Source organism: Mustela nigripes, chromosome 2, assembly GCF_022355385.1.
Source record: "Mustela nigripes isolate SB6536 chromosome 2, MUSNIG.SB6536, whole genome shotgun sequence".
NCBI classification, from domain to species: domain Eukaryota; kingdom Metazoa; phylum Chordata; class Mammalia; order Carnivora; family Mustelidae; genus Mustela; species Mustela nigripes.
The window spans coordinates 100,385,620-100,406,863 of NC_081558.1; the positions used below are offsets into that span (position 1 = coordinate 100,385,620).

A 21,244-nucleotide genomic window follows, 5' to 3' on the forward strand; every position below is an offset into this window, starting at 1 on the left:
GATCAGTCTTCCGTTCACTGAGAAATCGAAGCCTTTCCTGGTAAAGCCTATTTAGAGAGCTGTTCGACAAAAGGAGGTTTGAAATACGGGCTCACGAGAGGCCTGTCAGGACCAGGACGTGCCAGGAGGACTTGGCAGATGGCGTCTCCTACCTCCCGCTCCCTGGTTCAACCCTAGAGCCACACTAATCATCTGCTTCCCTCACTCTCTCTACTCTGCATTCTGATGGGTGTTCTAGTCTATTTCTTGCACATGTGATACAACTCTACTGTACCTTGATTCTTCCTCCGTCCCTCCCTCAAAGAACTCTTTTGTTCCAAAGTATTTATTTACTTGAGAGAGAGACAGTGAGAGAGAGTGAGCACAAGCAGGGGGAGAGGCAGAGGGAGAAGCAGGCTTCCCGCTGAGCAGGGACCCTGATAGGGGACTCAACCCCAGGACCCTAAATCAAGACCGCAGCGGAAGGCAGACGGTTAACCAAATGGGCCACCCAGGCGCTCCTTCTCAAATTATTCTTAAGCCATCCTCTGTGACATTATCTAAGCCTCTCTGTTTGTTTCTTTTTTCTTTTTTTGAAAGATTTTATTTATGTATTTGTCAGAGAGAGAGAGAGACAGCACACAAGCAAGGGGAACAGCAGGCAGAGGGAGAAGCAGGCTCCTTACTGAGCGGGGAGCCGGATGCGGAACCCGATCCCAGGACTCTGGGATCATGACCCGAGCCAAAGGGAGATGCTTAAGGGAGTGGGGCTACCCAGGTGTCCCAAAGCCTCTCTGTTTCTAATACTTAGGACCTCTCAGAGTCAGATCCGCAGGCTTGTGGTGCAATCAATACCTGTTAGCTTAAAAATCTCTTCTAAAAAACTCAGCCATTGAGTTGTAGTATTCTAGCATTTGGTGAACAGGTCTCAGCAGCTTAAACATTGTGCCTGACTATTCAGCCTCCTCTTTCTGCATTGAAAGTTCTAGGCCTTCTTCTATTTTTGTGTGCAGGCTACTCTATTCTGTGATCAGTTTCAGAGTGCTCTACGGCTCGGTTCTGGTTTTAAAGGAGGAGATTCACATGAGAAAGTGAACAAGATAATTCCATATCCCAGGCAGCCCTTGGAAAGCAAAGATACCTTCCTGAACACAGGCATAAAGATCCTGGACCCAGATGAGAAAGCTTGTCTAGTGACTTTTTAGAAAAGGACACTGCTATCCATAGGGTTTTATATGAGCCAAATCTAAAAAAAAAAAAAAAAAGAAAAAAAAATCCTGAGGCCTCCCGTCATGGGATGAGTAAGTCACAGGAATAAAAGGTCCAGCATAGGGAATAGAGCCAACGGAACTGTAACAGTGCTGTATGGTGACAGATGGGAGCGACGCAGGTGGCAAGCACAGCAAAACATATACCCTTGTCCGATCATCATGTCATACACCTGACACTAATGTAACATTGTGTGCCGACTGTACTTCTACTAAAACAAAAAATTAAAGCCTACTTTTTTTTTTTTTTCCTGAGGCTCTAATGAGTTTATGAAGTGTTTCATGAGTCAGGCAGAGTTTCACCTAACAAGTAGAGAGAGGTCCTGAAAGCTACCTTCTCAAGCACTGGTTACTAAAAGATAATTTTGACTACTTTTTAATGTTTAAAAAGTCTAACATATGATAACTTCCTCTTCTTTTTATTTTTTTAAAGATTTTATTTCTTTATTTGACAGAGAGAAAGGGAGATCACAAGTAGGCAGAGAGGCAGGCAGAGAGAGAGGGGGAAGCAAGCTCCCTGTTGAGCAGAGGGCCTGATGCAGGCCTTGATCCCAGGACCCTGAGACCCTGACTTGAGCGGAAGACAGGCTTAACCCACTGAGCCACCCCGGTGCCCATAACTTCCTCTTCTTATTAAACCATGTATATACCTGTGATACTGTGATATAATAAGAAATACCTATTTGGTCTTTACTCCTGATTCTTAGCATAGGAGCTCCTAAAATCCTTGGAATTTCTGAATTAAAGGGGTGAGAGTTACACCTTTTGTTATTTATAAGAAGCCTCTTTCCACCACATCTCTATTTATGCTAATGAAGGGGGGGGGCTGGAGTTGGTTGCCAAGGGAACCAATCAGAGGGTTGGAACCTTCAGCCCCCACCTCGGACTTGGAATGGCCAACGACCATTAATTTCATCAATTGATACTATGTAACAGAACCCCCCTATAAATCTTAAACAATGAAGTTCAGAGAAATTCTGGACTGGTGAACACATAAGGGTGCGGGGAAAATGAGGCACCTGCGAAAGCATGGAAGTTCTGAACAGCTGCCCCCATTCCTGCCCAGGCATGTCTTCCATTTGGCTGTTCCTGAGTTGTATCCTTTATAATCAACTGGTAACATTAAGTAAGTTTCTTGCACATGTGAGTCCACTCTACTGTAGCTGTAAGTTCTACAAGCTGTTCTAGCAAATTACTGAACATGAGGAGGGTGTCATGGGAACTTGGGATTTATAGCTGGCTGGTCAGAAGTGCCAGAGGCCCAGACTTGGGACTGTCTGAAGTCGGGGCAGTCCTGGGACTCTGAGACCTTAATGTCTGGTGTTTGGCACTAAAATGTCAGAATCGCCTGTTGTGAGGGACACCCCCTGCCCCTTCAGTGTTAGAAGCTTTGTGAGTAAAAACCAGTTCACAATAGCCTGGAACACCATTTGGTGTGTGAGGATTTGGGTCCATCATGATGAATATCTGTGCTTAAGTGCTTTTATGGCTCCAAGGTGTCCTCAGGGATTACTAAATAAGATAGGGTTGTCTACCACTTTGTGGCCTCAGCTTACTACTTAAAAAAAAAAAAAAAAAAAAGAATAAAACATTAATTCTGTGAGCTCCTCCCTCTGTTCTATATGACTCTAAGTATATCTGCTTTTAGAAGCGTTTCCCCCATCTTTCTCTTAGACTGTCCACTGTAACCTCTTGCTGGTCTGTAGTTGGGATCAAGCCGATGCCCCAAATCACCAAAAATCCTAGATGGGATGTAATTCCAAGTCTCCAGACTCTGGCCTCAAAGTGGCTCCATGCCCGGCACACCCAAATAGCTTTATGTCTGTTGAGTACTGCATTTTTTTACTTTGTTATTTTATCTTATTTACTTTTTATTTACACTCAAAGTACAGTAATGAAACTTACTAACAAGAAAGTTTTAGGAGCAAAGAAAATACCAGCGAAGATATAAACTGTCAGAGGACTAGGAACTGGGCACTTCTATACATGTTATGAGGTCACGTCTAAGGCACACTCATCTATGGAATGATGGTCAAAGCTCTCCTCAAATAAAGTACTGAATGTTATTATTCCTATTTTATCCTATATCCCAGAATTTCTTTCATTCATTTCTCAGCTCTGGATACCAGAAGACGTCAGTGAAAGTGATCTGAAATGAGTCACAACTGCTTTTCTCCAGGAACTGAATCTGCCCTCCATCCTGCAGCCTGACCTGATTTTCTCCATCAGCTGCGGTCCTGCTCCGGGACTCTTGCTGCTTCCACAATGGATACTGATTAGAGTCTCAAGTCTAAGGGCTAGCTGTCAAGCTAACAGCTTGGTCTGCACGTACTCTGCTAAACTAATCCTCCACTCTGCCTTCTTCTCCTTCCGTCCTAGGCCATACCACACACACCATCCCCAGAACAGCACCAGCCCAGGCTGCCCTGAGACCTTCAAGTTGTTCCCTCTGCCTCCACTCCCTCTCCTCCACACCTGCCACTCAAAGCCTTCCAAAACCTCCAATCCCATCCCCTCCAAGAGGTGCTCCAGAGGCTCTTCTAGTTTCTTAGACCTGCTCCCTCCCTCCCTGCTCCCGGCCCCACCTAATTTTTTGTGTTAACATTCCATAGTGGGAGCTGTTTAGGAATGCACTCATTTCCCCTGCCAGACCTGGATGCCCTGGAGGGCGCTCTGCTTTCCTCATACCCCTCAGCACTGGAGCTTGTGCACAGAGACCATGTCAGCCCTCTATTCCCCCAAACTCCCCACTCTGCCCCCTTGAAACTCAAGATCTTTGCATACTCACGGTTTCCACAGTTGAGACCACCAAGCCCAAATGGGCAACTGCAAGTCAACAAAGAAAAAGAATGAGAATTAGTTTCAAAAATAAAAAGAAATAACTGCAGCAATCTACCCAAGTAACTTCGAGATCTGGTTTGTAACAAATTTATCAGAAAAAATGGTCATGGAGCCTACCTCATACAGGTTTCATTTTCAAGCCTATATCCATCTTCACATGCTGCAAGAGAAAAAGGAAAATCCATGAATATGTCCCTTGACCTCCCTTGACCCAAACTGGCAGTTATTAGACACCGGCCACCTTAAAGTACACAAGAATATTCTAGAACCAGAAGCCTACAAATTGCTTTAGAATTATCTATAACCTGCCAGCTCAACTCTTAAAATTTTTTTTTACAGATTTTATTTATTTACGAGAGAAAGAACACAAGCAGGGGGAGGGGCTGAGAGAGAGGGAGAAGCAGAGTCCCTGCTGAGCAGGGAGCCCAATGTGAGATGTGGTGCAGAGCTTGATCCTAGGACCCCCGGGATCAGGACCTGAGCTTAACTGACTGAGCCACCCAGGTGCCCAGCTCAACTCTTAATTTTATCACAAAATTTTCTTAACCTGTTGGTGGCTATTGGTTATATATATATATATATATATATATATATATATATATATATATATATAAAATCATGATAGAAATAGTAATATCTACCCTATAGTTCCTCCAACAAATATAATTCTTTTTGGAAGTTCTCTGGGGCCCCTGTGTAACAGCCTTCCATATACACAAATGCTTTATCTTCTTTAATATGGGTCAAACCTTTAACCTGCTGTTGGCCTCATCAGCCCCTTCCAAGAGGAAGTGTGGGAGCTGTGAAATCCTCTGGGACATGGTCCCGGTGGGTGCCTCAGTTTCCACGGGTGAATGCTCACTCTGTCTACAGCCTGTGCAGGGGATTCTGGATGTATCTGGGGGAGTGCTAATCAGCACAGCACCTAAGAGGAGAACTTGGAACCCTCTTCTTGGTGCTGCTGACGGACTGGAGGGCTGTGGCCCAGCCATTGCTGGGAGTCAGCAGTTCCCCAATTTATCCGATCACGGAACACTTGCAACACTATAATAAGCTGACAGAACAGCATGAGCTATAATGTGTGCTTGGATGAAAGCAGACAATAAAAAATGGCCTCATTGTCCAATTCATCGCTGCAGGAAGTGAGAGAAATTTGATTCATGAATAATGTACGATGTACACTGCATTGAAGATCACAGATAAGAAAAGGTCCACGGCATAGAGCAGCGATCCCCTGACAGACAGCGCACATGCTAACGGTGGGATGTGAGTGCCAGCAGCAGGCGTGGTTGGGGGCGAGGGGTGCACACCCTGTGGGCTGGGACAGGCACCCTCCCATCCAACGTGCCACAGCCTCCCCTGTGGATTAGCACGTGATGACATTAAGTGCTGTGGATGTGCTCAGTGCTGTTCGTTCTTCCACGTTGAATGCTGGACACTGTCTGTTTCCACCATCTCTTCTGTTGTCACAGATCGCCAGCATATCACTAGAGTGGACTGGAACAGTTCAGAAAGCACTGCTCTCCACGGCCTACAATTCCCTTCCGGCAGGTCTCTCCAGCTGGAAACCTGGCCTGCCCTGTTCTCACTCCACAGAAGCACTTGCCCTGGGCCGCAGCAGTCTCCTGCACCAAGCAACCATCCTGGGAAAGCTCCTGGGACCTGGGGCAGGTTACCACGGACCACGCCACCCGCCACATACCATTCAGTAAGCGCTCAGTGAGGACACCCCAGAGAAATTTCTCTTGAGCCTTGAGTCCTAAAAAGATGGGGATGCTTCTGAACAACTGTACTTTATTTTATGGTCCCTGTAAGACCATATTTCTTTCTTTGCCCTGGTATCCAGGAAGTTCAGAAGGGGACTGAGGGGCCTACCTTTAGCAAACAGGCAGGACCTGATAGCCTGCCTTTCTGTATTTTTTTGCAACCAAGTAGGGCAAACTCATATCCCATGCAGGCAAGGAGGAACGAGGCCCCCTCCCACATCTTCGACATGCTTGAGTCCGCTGCTGGCCGTCCTCAGGTGGGGCTCCTCTGAGGAAACAGCTGAGCACTCCTGCTTCCTGGGTGTGGGGAGCATCATGCCCAGGCTGTCCTCATGCTCCAGGGGTTTGTGGGAGCTGGGGAGCCAGCCCTGGGTGTCCCACACCTCCATCTGCAGGCAGCTTCCCAGGCACTGCTGGCATCCCTGTGACTCACCACCGTCCGTCTCGGCACTGAGGGCCAGGCTGATGTCACACCGGTCTGTTCTATTCTGAACATTTCTTCCTGGAAATGTTTTTACATCAGATCGACCCACCCTGCCCTCATCTGCCCAGTGGGAGCTATCCCACCCTGGGGCAGTCATCCTGCCAGACGGAATGTCCATCTGGTATCCCGCCCATGAGCTGACGGGCTGGGCTGTTTTCACTGGGCCTCAGAAGGGGCCTCACTTCCTGGCGTCATGATATTTCTTTACTTCTAATGGGCTTGTTTGGTCGCTCATCAAAGATAGCGGGCCACCACAGGCCTGGCACTGTCCTCAGGCTTCTTAGAGGAAAAGCTCACCAGAGAGCTCCAGGGAATGTTAGGCCCCAGCTCCTCTTCTCTACATGCAGGCAGGACTGTGACCCGAGGGGCACTGAAGACAAGATGAGTGTAGTAACAGCTAGTGCTTGTGTCCAGACTGGGGTTGGCCTACGGACACGGGACACAAGCCAGTGGAGGTCTTCTGGCCTTTTCAATACAATTAAGTGGTGGAGTCTTCAAGATTCTTTTTGTTCCCAACTTGCACTGTTGTCCTCCCATATTTGCTGTCCTGGCATCCATGTGTGAATTTGACAGGTAAAGCCCACAAAGTGCTAAGCATGTTCTAGACACAGGCTGGCTTTCAAGGCATTTGGAGCCTGGGGAGAGAAAAAGGCCTGCATGGTGGAAAGGAGTTAAGACCTCAGTGGGAAGGGCACCCACTTTAATTTTATAGGATGCTTTGCAATTCCGGTAAAGCCACTGCGAAGCTCTTTTATGTGACACTAAGGAGTGCATATATGTGTACAACAGAGAACAATACAGGCTCACTGACCAACAGCTTTAGAAAACATACCCACATACCTCTATCTCCCATTGAGACTGAGGACTGACCTCAGAGCTGAAGTGTCCAAAAGGAGACTTGTTTCAAGTTCCCTTGCACTCCAGTACTGATGGTCAGAAGATGTCACTGCCACCCATCAGAACCCAGCCAACAGGGCTATGGTCTGAGGAGCAGCTGCCAAGATCTAATGGCCACGGACAAAAGTCTAACTAACAAGGATACTGCAGAAACAAGGCTTCGTAGGGCCTTGGCAACAAGCCCGAGAGCCAATTAAGGTATCCTCACGCTGCACCATGGGTCCTTACTTGATCAATGTAAGGTTACTGGAGACTGTGTCACTGCATTTGGAAAGTCTTGCACAGTCCTGCTGTCACTACCGCTAGTCTGCAAGCAGGCCATGTAACAAATCGCTGGAAATGGGCACGTGGCTAGGGCCACCAGAGCAGGGGGCAGGGCTATTCTCAAGGCTGTCAGAGACTCCCAGAGACTCAGTGTCCAGGGGCCACCACTCCCATGGACCCCACTTCTACCTACCCTGCCTTCCCTCCTGCCAGCTCCCCAGCACCCCAGCACATGGATTTAGCAGAGGTCACCTTCCGACATGAAGCGGGGCTCAATGCCTTGGCCTCCAAGAACAAGGAATACTTTGCATTAAACCAGGGAAGATGGAACTAGGAAGCGTCATCTTCTTTGCGTCAAAGGTACCAATCAACGCTGTGGGGTCACCGTGCCTCAGGGCTGCTGGCCAGTGCACGGGCCAGCCTCCCCTCCAGAGCCCAGCGCGGGGCCAGCGAGTGGAGCAGAGGGTGTGCACTTTCAAAGCCACTGTGTATGTACCTGAGTCAGAAGGTCTGAAGCTCAGGACGACCGCACCACCCTGAGATATATTTTTATCTGCTCCTGATAGCCAGTCCTCTCCTGCGAGGTCCTCATAGAAAGAGGTGGCGTGTCGCCTTTCCCTAGTATGTGACTTTCATTCAGGGTCCAGTACATCTGTCACCAGCAGGTGCTGGCCAAGCAGGAAGCCTGTGCTGTAGACATGCCAATGTGAGGCAAGGCTGCCAGCTACACGAGAGCCTTGGTATTGCTCGTTTTTCCTGGGATTACACATTCCAGCAGTCTTTTCTATAAGGCAGGGACGCAGCGCACTGGACTTGAATGAATTTTACTTGGCAGCAGCCTTCCGGCCATCCTTTCAGAGCACCCTTTATTCCAAACTGAATGAATTTAAGTCTCACCTAAAAGGTTAGGAGAATTAGGTTTCTGGCCTCATACCTTTCATGAATACTTTAAACCTGGAACTCACTAATTCATCCGAGTCCTGGATGAAAAACAAGGCCCAATATTGATGGTTTACAAAACACCTCCTTAGACACGACCTTCCTCAATTCCTAGAATGTCCAAGGGAGCACCACTATACCCATTTCACAGAAGAGGAAACTGAGGCTCAGTGCAGCAAAGTGTCTGGCCTAGGAAGAAATGTGGTCCATGAGGTAGAGCCGAGCTCCCGACACTCCTGAGCTCTGGCAGGACTTTGTCCCTGAGGCCATAGCTGCCTCGCAAAGGGACAGGCCTGACTCTGGTCTTGGGTCTCCATTTTCAAAGATTAGCAGACAATAAATCAATCTTTGGGAACTAAAACAATAATTTTCCTAACTTCCCCTAATCGCGGGTGGGGGGTATGGGGGGAGGGGCTGAGGAGTGGTGGGGAAGAGGCACTGCCATCAGCATTCCCATTCTGTCTTCTTTTCCTCTGAGGGTGACTGGCCAGAGCAGTGCGCACCCGTCAGAGATAATGCTATTGTTCTACAGAGATAACATGTCCAATCCCGCTGTGGGCAATAGGACAAAAACAAGTGACCCCCAGTTTGGAACAGTCACACCTCAAGCAGAGAGTTTGGGGCAGAGGAAAGCATCTTCCCTGTGCTGGGACGGGCTGCAGAAGCCCGAGAACTTGCTGATACCTCGGCAGGAGTGGTCCATCTTGTTGAACTGGAAGTAGCCCGACTTGCACTGGCACAGGGCGACGCCATCCAGGTCAGTGCAGATGGAAGTCTCCTTGTCACATTCTGGAGTCTTCCGCTTGCACAAGCTACCCGCTAGAAATGGAAAAACAAGACGGTGACACAAAACAAAACCTCCACTTCAAACCCGAAGATGCATGAACTTTCTATTTAAAGAGGCTCGGAGCACAGTTTCTTGAAAAGCCCACCTGGTGCAAGTCTCCTTTTGGAGGCCCCCTTGGAGCCCCTTCTGCCATTCCTTCCCCAAGCAGGCCGTGGGACAGAAGAAACCCCGATCCCAGCAGCCACAGCAGCCATGGCCTACCCCGGGGGGCCAGTACAAAACCGGGAACCATCGCCATGCCCCACTGAGGAAGCAGGGAAGTGCAGACCTGTCTCCAGCAGAGGGTGTGTCTGGGGCTGCTCTGGGTCCCTGAGGCCTCAAGGGAGGCCGTGCACTCACAAGGCAAGGCAGCCTGCTGCCCACACATGGATCCCAAGGGCCGGCGGGGCGGGTCTTCCGCTGTCCCAGCATGGTGTTCTTTCATGGTGTTCTTTCACTACATTTCCTGGCTGCCTCCCGCTATGCTGGAGGTTTCCTGGGGGCTTTTCCATCTCAGGGGCTCCATCACTGTGCCCAGGGATGGTCAGACACAGCGCTCAGCACATGCACGCCCAAGGGGCTGTTGGGCCACGGTCCCTAGGCCGTCACCACGGGTCGGGGGCGGGGGCAGGAGTGGGTAGAGGAGTGTCTCTTTCAGGCTTCTCAGTGAGCCTGGTGAGGTTTTCCATTTTTCTAATTTTTCTCTCTTAAATACAACCTTTTCACAATAACCAAAGGAAACTTTCTACACAGAGATCAACTTGGCTTGTCCAGCTCTGGGCAAGTGGCTGTGCCCATGTCGTGGGTGACAAGGAAATATTTCCTTATCCAAAAGCATTCATTGCTGGGCATGTGGCCCTCCCTAAGGCTGTATACAGCAGACCCTCCTTGAGGCTGCATACGGTAGACCCTCTCTGTACACACGAGACCTAAAGAGGGTATGTTTACTATCTGAGACAGGTCCGACAAAATGACACATGTAAATGGGGTACACAGTAGAACAAAACTAGGCAACTAACTGGAGAACAAGCAGTAACATCTTCATAGCTGGGGAAAGGGGAGAGTGACGCTGAGATTTGCTCTTGCTGTTGGGAGGTTAAGAGCAAGTTTGCAACCCAGAGATGTCACCAAAGGGCAATGTGTATATATGGTGCCAGGAGGCATGGTCTCCGCTCTCCCATCTTAAGGAAGACATCAATGTATTAAAGAACCAGGAATCGGCTCTTATCATGGCACAGCTGCCCCCACCATGGGTGATGAGAACGGACACCCACACGGGGTCCCCGCATCCGCCTTCTGTTCTGAGTCCCAAGGGCTGGGGAGGTAAGTTTAGGACACAGCTTTGGTTTTCAACATTGCATTTCCTGTCCTTATCATTGGAAGCTGGCGTGCTAAAGCAGAAATCCATTTGCGCGTGTGATAGAATTTCCTTTGTTTGTTGTGAAAAGGTTGTATTTAAGAGAGAAAAATTAGAAAAATGGAAAACCTCACCAGGCTCACTGCGAAGTTGGCACTACAGAGGTTCCAACCCCCCACCGTCCCTCCTCTAAACTTTTGAAGGCTTTGCCAATCCTCAAGCCTTAATATAAAGAAATACTTCTGGGGCAAAAGGCAGGCGCTGGCCTTGTCCAGGAGCCAGTCTGAGTTGCCTGGCCTGATTAGATATTTTCTGGAGGCCAATGTCACATTTTCCTTCCATCCTGCCCATGAATCCAGCCTGCTGGCAAATACCAATCACCTGCTAAAGCATCCCTTCCCTGCGCAGAAGCAAAGAAAGTTGGCCTTGCCCCTGCAAGAGAGGAACTGCCAACCTAAAAATCCTTAAAGAACATTCGGTCATAAATCCATCAAATGCAACCATGTACAATCCCATTTTCATTTTAAGCCTGACAATGTGTTTGTTCTCCATCCACAATTCCCATGGTCGTTCCTGGGCATAACATCCGCAGGACAGACAATGAGAACTTATGTAAATCCAAGGCTGTGACACTCCTTGGGGGATTTCCAAAGACTCTCAACCTCTGGAGGCATGAGAACTGCGGTCCTCTGGAAGATAAGGAAGTGGAAAGCCCAGAGTAGCCCAGTGCGGCCCATATGTTTGAAACACCCAGATGTCAGAACATGACAGCCCCTGCTTATCCAAGCTACCTCTCTTGTACTCGAAAGGTGAGCACGACACAGAGTTGGGTACGGAGAAGAACCTGGAGAAGAACTGGGAGGAAAAACAGAGAAGTCAGCCTGTTTTCAGCTGAGATGCATGGCTGTCTTTGTTTTCAACAGCTCTGAAAGGGGAGGTAGAGTATGGGGGCCAGTATAGGTCAGCGCAGGGGAGCAGATGAGAAAACTCTAGCCCTTGCTCTTTAATTTTGCTCTGAACCTAACAGTGCAATGAGAAAAAAGGAAATCTTAAAAAAACAAAACACAGAATGGGACCTCAGCAAGGAAGCAAGGAAGATAGGAGCTTCCCCATAAGCCACATCCAAGCAGTAGAAAGAATGGAGTCAGAGAGTGGGCGTGGCTACTTCTGAGCAGGTACTTACAACTCCAAGTATGTGGCCACTTGATTTGCAAGTCATGAAATGCATTTACTAGGGACATAGAAGTAACCCACTACAATGCTGACCACATAGGATGTAGTCTCTAAGTATTCAGTGAATTGAAAGGTCCCCTTCCTACTTGCTAGGAAAAACCGGGACCTTTGAATCACTGGAAGAGAAACAAAGTAAAATCAAAGAGCTCTTGCCTCCAAGTAGAGAGCACAGTATAACTGGACGTAAACTTTTTAGTTAATTTCCCAGTGATGCTAAATAACAGCCGCTTCCGTTCCAGAAAGCTTAGCTCCTTTTCTCCCCCAAATGAATAACCAGTCTTGCAATGAGCTAGAGTTCTAGCATCTATGCTTGGGCACAAGTGTACCCCTAGTTCCCAGGCTCTGCTGTGACAGAGCCATGAGGAGAGCCCTCTGGATCAGCACTCAGAAAGCCCAGGGCCACTGGGAACATCCTGGATCTTCCAGCAGATACAGCACCAAACCTGCTCCCAGCAACTTCCGTTGGTGTCTGGACACCCGACGGGGAGGCTCCCAGACTCTGCATCCTTCGCATGTCCTGACTGGGTAGCACAGTTTGCTAACCGGAGCCCACTCTGATCGCTGACAAGTCAGCAGCAGGAGTAAGCCCCCTTGGTGAGCAAGCCCTTTTAATTATAGTAAAGTTTTCCCATCCCAGAGGCAAAACTTCCTTTCTAAGACCCAAATCTGCCTTATGAAGTTCTTGTCTATAATCCCCTTTTTAATCTGCTTCATCAGACACAGATGTACTGCAGAAACTCTGACAAAACAGGCAAAGAGTAAATAAGAAAAGGGTTAGGAATGGCCCCATGAGTAGGGTCTGGTCTGTACTATTCTGGTCTTGTTTCTATGCATTGATCATTTGCAAAAACACAAGATGGGTAACACTGGCCATGGTTTTTTTTGTTTTGTTTTTTTACTTAATGGAATATCATGATGCAGATCTGAGGTATTGATAAGCATGTATATTCTGTGTGTGACTTTGTCTCCCCAGAGAAAGCTGGAACTTTTCAAGGTCAAGAAGACTGATTTCATTACAAATGCTCTTGCATCCCTTCCCACACCAATAAAGTCCAGGAGAAACAGGAGAGACAGCGTGCCAAAGACCAGGTGACTTTAAGGCTATGCATGAGTGTGCATGCGCATGTGTAACAAGGTACAGACACGTGAAGGCCTTTTGCTTGACATATAAGTAGGCTCCATGCCCAGCGTAGAGCCCAACACGGGACTTGAACTCATACACCTGAGACCAAGACCCGAGCTGAGGTCAAGAGTTGGATGTTCAACCAACTTAGCCACCCAGGTGCCCCCCGCAGAACACCCGTTTCAAACATAGACTGGCTCTGTGACCAGCATGTGGAGCCAGAGCCCCAAGTGCCCCTGTACCTAACCGTATGGGCAGTGTCCTCCCAGAGGACCATCCTCTTACCTTTAAAGATCCGCCTCTGAGATCCCAAGAGCTGGCAGACCTCAGCAGAAGATCTACAGGAGTTGACACAGTTCTGCATCCCATCGGCCAGGTCAAACAGCGTCACGTTGGAGGCCAAGGAGAAGGTGGTTTGCAGAGACACAACCACGGCATTGGACTCCCTGTTGGCAAAGTGGGTAAGTTTTTAATTATCCTAGAATGCCACGTGGGCCCCAGGGTTTTTGGAAAATGAATGCATCTCCATTCTCCTGGAAGGGAATGGGAGAGCATGGAGGTCCAGTTACCTTGGCCCTAGGTCACTCTGTGGCTTGGTCAAACAGGGCCCAGTTTTGTTGCTGTTGCCGATGTTAAAATAATCTCCCCTTTATAAAGACTGGTTCACAAGGGAGTGTAATTCTGTTACTTACCCAGAAGCATAAACTGTGGATCGGGTATAACCAGGTAATGCCGAAAAACACATATTTAACTGAAAGGAAAAATAGGTTTGTCATTAACTGTGAGTTAGATCAAAGTCTTAGACCTAGAACCAGTTTTCTATTTTCAGGATAAAACTGGCATTTTCCAGCCCTCAAGTTACCAGCAGGCAGTTTTACAGAGCAGTGGTGTCCTTTTTTTGTGCCCTTCTTAAATGCCTCCCTGCTCTTGTTCTGTTGTTCCCTGAGTACAAAGGGAGAGAGGCAGATAGTAAATCAGTTGGGAAAATCTTGGCAGGAAATGATGTTCAGAACAGCACCCTTGGATGCAAAACATTTTCAAAGGAACAGATCTCTTCTAAGACCAGGGTTTCAAAAAACTCAGAGGCAACTGTTTATTTGGACTTTGCAGAGTGAACAAGGCTCGCTGAAAAGGCTTCAGCTACCCCAGGTCTGGCAGGTCCTACACAGTGAGTTGACCTAGCTCAAAGATAGGTCCTCTTCAAAAAGGATCTCCACGGGAAATCACATTACGTGGGTCAAGAGCCCCTTTGTTGAGAGCAAATTAAGAGTGACTCTCCCTGTGTTTGCCTTGTACCCTCAGAGAAAGCAGAAAATCCCTCTAGGGCATAAAGTTCCATGCCTGCCTTTCTGCTCCCCCAATAGTAGGGGCTGGGGATCCTTTCTGGGCAGGAGAAAGTCATAATACCTTGACCTATGCAGACGTGCCTGTCTTCAAAGCCTGTATGTCAGGCACACCTGACTCTTATTAGATGGATTCAAACATAGGATGTTAGGAAACTTTTCCTGGCTTTGAGTGACATTGCTCTATATTCCAATGGGCGATGATTTATTCATAGTATAATGACTTAAACTTTTTTCCCAAGGAAAAAGAGAAAAGGCACATTTCAGAACAGAATGGCATCTTGGGGAAGGCCATTTAAATGGCTTCTCTAGTCACTGCTTAAATCTTCACTATTCTTGGGCATGGGGATGTCACATCACTAATAAATTATACATTAATACTGGGTGAAAATGAACAAATCAGGGAAGTCACTGAGTCCCGTGTACTGGGAGGGACTGCATCTCTGCATGGGTTTGAAGCCCCTGTAAGATCCCAGAAGGAAATATTGACCTACAGCACAACCAAAAGGCAACTGTGTGGAAGTGACAAGAATCCCAGATTGGTAGGTTAGCAGACATAATATCCTGCTGTATGGTAAAGAATTTAAGCTTGCCCGAAGAGAGGTCTAGTCCTTGGCTTCCAGGAGGTCATCTCCTCCTGCCTTTGTCCACCTAGAGGCCCTGGGCTACTCCAAATATCTAACAACATGATTTCTGTGGGGCTTTGGGTTATGTGGTATCAGCCTGACCTCCAGAAGGACTGGAGACTGAAGTCAGCCATATGAGCATTTGACTATGTCCACATATTGGCTCTTGACACCAAGGCTCAGGAGACCTTCGCTGGTTAGCAGGACTCCATGATACTGTATACATCATTGCCAAGAGGAGTTAACATGGTATGCGACTCCACGGGGAAAATAAAACTGAAAGGGCCTAATTGGAATCCTCCTTGATTCTGCCCTGTGTGTCTCCCATGGCTGATTGGGACCTGGACCTTTTCACTGTAATAAACCACAACCATGAGTTTAAGAGTGTCCGTAAGATCTGAGTCCTTACAGTGAATTATCAAATCTGAGGGTGGTCTGGGGGATCCCCAAACTTGCAAATGGTGTCAGAAGTGAGGCTGGTCTAGCGGACTATTCCTTAACGTTGCACCTGCCCTGTGTGAACTCAGGCAATGTCATTAACTTTCAGGGCTTCCTGTTCTTCTAGCTGTAAAGGGGCTGACAATACCTCTTACAGGAGTGAGGCTTCTGGCAAAGTGCCCATCGTAGAGCAGATGCTCTGTTGATACGGAAATGGAACTGGAATCTAAATTTTACACAAATAGAATCTACAGTTCTATAAAACCCTATAGGTTTTGGCTAATTTACTCTTACTCATAAAGAGCAAGTAAAATTGAAATCAGAAACTAATCAATGTCTAAAACGTATTTTAATGGCAATTTTCAATGTTCTAAACACCAAATTTTAGACTCAGGTAGCAGACAAGAGATAAAATTTACTACCTGAGCTTCATTTTCATCTCCCTTCTTTTTCATTTTTCTTTCTTTCTTTCCTTTTTTTTTTCTTCCCCTGACAAAAAGAAGCAAAGAGGGAAAAAAGAGGAATCAAAGGCCCTCTAGATAATCTATGCAGTGAATTCTCAACCTTGGAAAATCAGGATTAACTGATACACCTTCGGCATTGCCCTGAGGAGAAAGAGCATCCTTCTCCCCAAGTTCGGAAACAGAAAGAAAGTCCCACAGCATGTCAGTTGCAGATGGGATAGTAGAATTTTCTGGATCTTTCCTCATTGCCAATAGTTCTTACTGGTGCATGGCTTCTAACCATCTGTGACTCTGAGGCTGCACATGAAAAAGAAACGCCAAGGCACTGATAAAGGCTGCATGTGAAGGCACACAGAAGAAATGCTTTTCTTGGGCACCAGTAGTTCTCAGCACCTCCCTTCTATTTCTGAGAAGCTTTTAATTTTATCATGAAGTTTACCTTCCAAACATAATGGAAATGAATATCCTAGGAGATACAGCTGATCCCATGAAGTTCCCAATTCCAAATGAAATCTGTTGGAGAAAACAAAGGACTCGAAACAAGATGCCTTTTGGAAAACTTACTGTTTTGGTGATCTCATTTTCAACTTCATGTAGGTCTGCTTTCTTCTCCATGGTGGTATTGAGAAATGTTTTCTTTAATTTGAACTCTGCCACGAAGGTTCTAACTGGAAATGAAAACACAACCCGTCAGAGCGTGCAACCACGCGTGGCTATGTGTTTGTGAGTCTCTGGTGTGCCCCTCTTTATTGCACCTTGTAAGACAGTCTGGGTGCATGTCTTTCTCCTTGAGGGTAGAGAACACCTCTCCCTCTTCTAGCTCCCTTCGAAGAAGATGGGTGTCCACTGAGCTGGGCAGGAGGCTCGGACCGAGTAAACCTTTGAGTCAGAAATGCCAAGGAGCCTTCTGCACATTGTGTGGGCTGCTGTGGGGAGCCATCCTGAGACTTCTCTGATAGATCTCTGATCGGCCTACATAACCGATGCTAAGTAAAGCATGTGACAAAGAAGAAAGACCGGCTGGCTTAAATGATACAACCCCAGGAGGAGGGGAGATGTGGGGTCAGGCCTGAGAAAGCTCTCCACAGAGCACCACCCTTGTCCTCTAGGCCCATGCTGTGAAGCCCTCAGCTTCAAGGCGTGCTTTGGTTTCCTCTTCTGGTCAGCATCACCCCATCAGCCCCCACCCTCTCACTCACAGGAAATGCCCACTTTATCACTGATGAAAGACACTTCCAGAAATCAGCTCACGGATTCAGGACAACTGAGGGGCTATGGAGGAAGGTGCCAAACATCTGTGGTGTGCCGGCACTCAGGAGGCTGCCAGGCCCCACTGTCACAAGCCAGGCAATGCACATGCCCCAAATTCAAGATATTGTTGAGTTCAGGCCCGAAAGAAAGCAACCTTGCTTTCAAGGTCCATTTCACGCATAAAGTAAACTTGTATTTAACATCAATTTGTGCTGATGGGGCCTGAGGGGGAATGGAACTTAAAAATGGGCAGACCAACAATTAGTATAGCCTGCTTTATATCTGCCTCTTATCTTCCTTTATATTAAATTCTTATCTTTCCCTCTGGACAGAGGGAGGGGAAAAGATTCAAAGCACAGGAACCCATAAGGCTGCTCCTTCACAGAAAGCTTGCCTGCGGAATTAAGAAAAAGGCCCACAAATGAGCCAGGGAACACATTTAACATCTTATACTTACTGTCTAAAGCCCTTAATCCTTATTTAACATCTTTTTGCTTGTTCTACAGTTCAGTGAAGCCAGCTGCTCAGGACTCTTGCTGAGCAGCAGGGAGCTCTTTGAAAACATTCTTGGCCAAATGAAAGCATTTCAGCGTGCTCTAATTTGCATGTTCCTCTGATGTTTATGAACAATGAAGCTAAATGACTTGAAAAGGGAAAGATGATTGTTAACACAAAAGCACCACTCTCTCGGCTCTCCTCCTCCTGATCCGAGGTGCCTGGGGGACCCTGGGCACACAGGCTTCCAGAACCACCACCTCGCTCCTTCATCTACACTTCTCCCTGGTCCAGGCTGATACCCAGATTCCCGGGATGGAAATACACATCTTGTAAATGTTAAGTACACAGACCTCTTCTGAACCAGGACAGTGAACGTGGCCTTGCTTTCAGTGCAGCTATGAAAACGGCATCACACCACCCTCCAGCCGCCAGCCCCTGCCCAGCACAGGGACATCTTCATGCCTACTTTACCTCACCTGGCTTCAAGGGAATTTTCTACTTCATGCTCAACTGTGGATTTACATCGGTGATAGAAATGATATTTTAAATTACTTGTTTTTTATTTCATTAAGCTTTAAATTCCAACTCCAGTAGAAGGAACATACTGTCATATGAGTTTCAGGTGTCCACTACAGCGAATGAATGATTCTGTACATTACTCGGAGCTCATCAGGACCAGGGTGCTTCTTCGTCCCCATCCCGTTTCCCTCATCCCTCTTACCCTCTCCCCTCTGGTAATCATCAGCTTGTTCTCTAGAATCAAGAGTCTGTTTCTTGGTTTGTCTCTCTTTTTTATATCAATGATTTTTTTTTTAAAGATCCATGATGATTACTTTGTATTCAGAGTACCTGGTGCTTTCATTGCTTTCAATTCTGCTCCAAGAGGTTAGGGACTAATGTTAAATGATACCTCCCATCCGGAGAACTCTACCATTTTCCAAGCTGGCTCAGATACTTTATTTTATCTGATCTTCACAATAACCTTGAGTGGGAAGCAGAGCAGGTGGTAATCTGATTTTACAGATGAGAACACTGAGGCTGAGGGCTTCTGTGCCATCGCCAGTGGCTCTGGAGCTGGAAGCCAGGCAGTGGGGCTAATGGCAGGGGCAACTTTCACAGTGGTTCAAAACAAGATAACCCTAGCTTCTCCATTCTTTTTTTTTTTTTTTAAAGATTTTATTTATTTATTTGACAGAGAGAGATTACAAGTAGGTAGAGAGGAAGACAGAGAGAATGTGTGAATGCAGTAAGATAATCAGCTGAGCAGAGAGCCCAATGCGGAACTCAATCCCAGGACCCTGAGATCATGACCTGAGCCGAAGGCATCGGTTTAACACACTGAGCCACCCAGGCGCCCCCTAGCTTCTCCATTCTTAAACTAAAGCCTCCAGGCCTATTTCTACCAGGGTGCAGCAAAATGGAATAGGTTACCCAAAAGCAAGTTAGCTAATAGAGAAAGAGGAGTTCTTGATTTTCAACAGATGTCTAGAGGCCTAGACTATTTTTTCCTTAATAATGCTTTGACTTGATCCTTGTATTTTACACCATTTCCAAAATTCTACCATTAATTTAGTAGGGTACCAAGTGTTTGAAATAAATTTTGAGGCCCATGACGAAGCTGCTTTCCCCCAGGGTGCCATGTCAGCGAAATGAACTTTCCAGTTCTGTAAAAATGTTCCTTGGGACCAGAACATCATGGATGCAGTCAGCCAAGCCCCCAACACCAAGTCACTTCTGGGCCCAGTACTTACTCCCTTGTCCTTGATCCTTCTAAGTAAGGTCAGATAGGCAACCCTAGCCAATCAGGCCCTGTTTCAGAACTGACCGGGCTTCTAGCCCTCTACAGACTCATCCTTACCCAAAGCCCTCTGGGGGAGAGAGCTCCACTGCCTGTGAGACCCCAGACTCCCCCAGGCCATGGTGGTTCTCCCTTAAATAAAGGACATCAAACTCATTACCTAACCATTTGGGTTTTGTCATCTGACACAACCTTCCTAAAATATCTGATGATTCCCCTCAGCCCGTGGGCAACAGGCATTCATGCAAAGGTCACAGACATTTGTTCTCTCAAAAAGATATTTACTGAGCACTTTTTGCACGTTAAGTATCACACTGTTCAAATGAAGATGATTCAAAGATGAGTCACTTTACCTGCCAGTTTCCCTATCCCGCTTAGATAACTCTATGTTCTGCACTTCTCATTTCTTCAACAAGTTAACGTGTTGAACTCAGCACTCTGAAGCAGGGTTAGACCCTATGTGCAAGGAAGCTTTTCTGATGAACACACTATTATGTGATGAGAGCTGTGGGATGGAATGCAGCCTCTCAGCGAACAGGTGCATAAACTTGGCCACTTAGCACCTTGTCAGGACCTTAGTTTTCATTTGTGTTTGCGTTTTAACCTATAAACTGGAGTATATCCAAAATCAACCAGTTATAAGACTATCAAATTAGGAAATGAAATAGGACAGACTGTAATGGTCCAATTACAGCAGCTTTATAAAAATGTATCTGCCTATGGACAGGCCTATGAAGATCACTTTTACAAATGAATGTGTGAATGCAGTAAGATCATCAGGGTTTTATTCTCTCTTTTTTCTCCCTTAAAAATATTTTTTATTACTATGTACTTAGAAGATCCCTTTGAAATATATTTTTTCCTAACTATAGGGTGGAATGGTTAGGCAAATAGTATTGTGAGCCAATAATGGCATGTCCGTGCAGTCCTTGGGATATTTTTGGTAATATGGAAAAATGTTTAAGATATAAAGTTTGTACAAATACCACATGGTTTCAACTATATAAAAATACAGGGCACACTAAAAAAGATTGCAAATAAGGCGCTATGTCTCTGAGTGATTAAAAAATAGGTAGCAATTTTACTTCTTTCTTATTCCTTAAGTTTATGCCTTGGACAAATACCCATATTGTTTAGGGAGGAAAACAGTCAAGGTTATTTTAAAAAATACATTGTGGTGCAGGATACCTTCCAAGGTAGATTCATTCTCTTACCCAGATTGCATATTCCCTTTTCCAGCTGATAGCCAACAGGGCATTTGCAGGTGAAGGATCCCTGAGTATTGTTGCATGTGGCCAGGGGTGGGCAGGGGTTCAAGAGACACTCATTCACATCTGCAGAGGAGAGCAAACAGGGCCATACTGAATCCATGGCAGACAGCAAAATCATTATCCGGTCCAGTGAGCGTGTCCTAAGAGCCAAACGGCACTAGGCGCATTGGGGCCCAGAGATGAGAAGGATGCTACCCTTGTCCTCCAGGGGCTGCCCGTCTATTGAGGGTAGAGGCAGCTGTGTGGACAGCTGACATAAATACAAACCAGGATTTGAAAGTACAGAGAGAGAGAGGAAGATTTCGACGGGAGGGAGAATTAAGGACTGTTGCAAATAACATCTGAACTAAGACTAGAAAGACTTTAACAAGCAGATGGGTGGGTGGGGAGGCTGAGGCACCAGCGAAGTGAAGGCTGGAGGCGGGGAAGCCAAAGGATCTTTAGGGAGCTGTAGATGGTCCAGGGTGCAGGGGGCCCACAGAACAGAGCCAGATCATGGAGGCTTGTCAACGTTACTGTCTGACCTTACTTTGCAGACAACACATAAGCATGCTGACTCTCCCATCGGCAGGATATTA

The 21,244-nt window shown here is 46.9% G+C and overlaps 1 protein-coding gene across 2 annotated transcripts in view; it reads right to left on the reverse strand.

Moving 5' to 3' along the window:
• Positions 1–21,244, reverse strand: part of HEG1 (heart development protein with EGF like domains 1) — an 87,105-nt gene that overhangs the window by 19,782 nt on the left and 46,079 nt on the right. For both annotated transcript variants that reach the window (XM_059391122.1, XM_059391121.1), the window contains 7 exons: positions 20,610–20,729; positions 16,413–16,516; positions 13,670–13,728; positions 13,263–13,423; positions 9,123–9,257; positions 4,206–4,248; positions 4,036–4,073 (listed from right to left, as the gene is read on the reverse strand). In XM_059391122.1, coding sequence (XP_059247105.1) covers positions 4,036–4,073; positions 4,206–4,248; positions 9,123–9,257; positions 13,263–13,423; positions 13,670–13,728; positions 16,413–16,516; positions 20,610–20,729 — 660 coding nt within the window. The remainder of the gene's footprint in view (positions 1–4,035; positions 4,074–4,205; positions 4,249–9,122; positions 9,258–13,262; positions 13,424–13,669; positions 13,729–16,412; positions 16,517–20,609; positions 20,730–21,244) is intronic.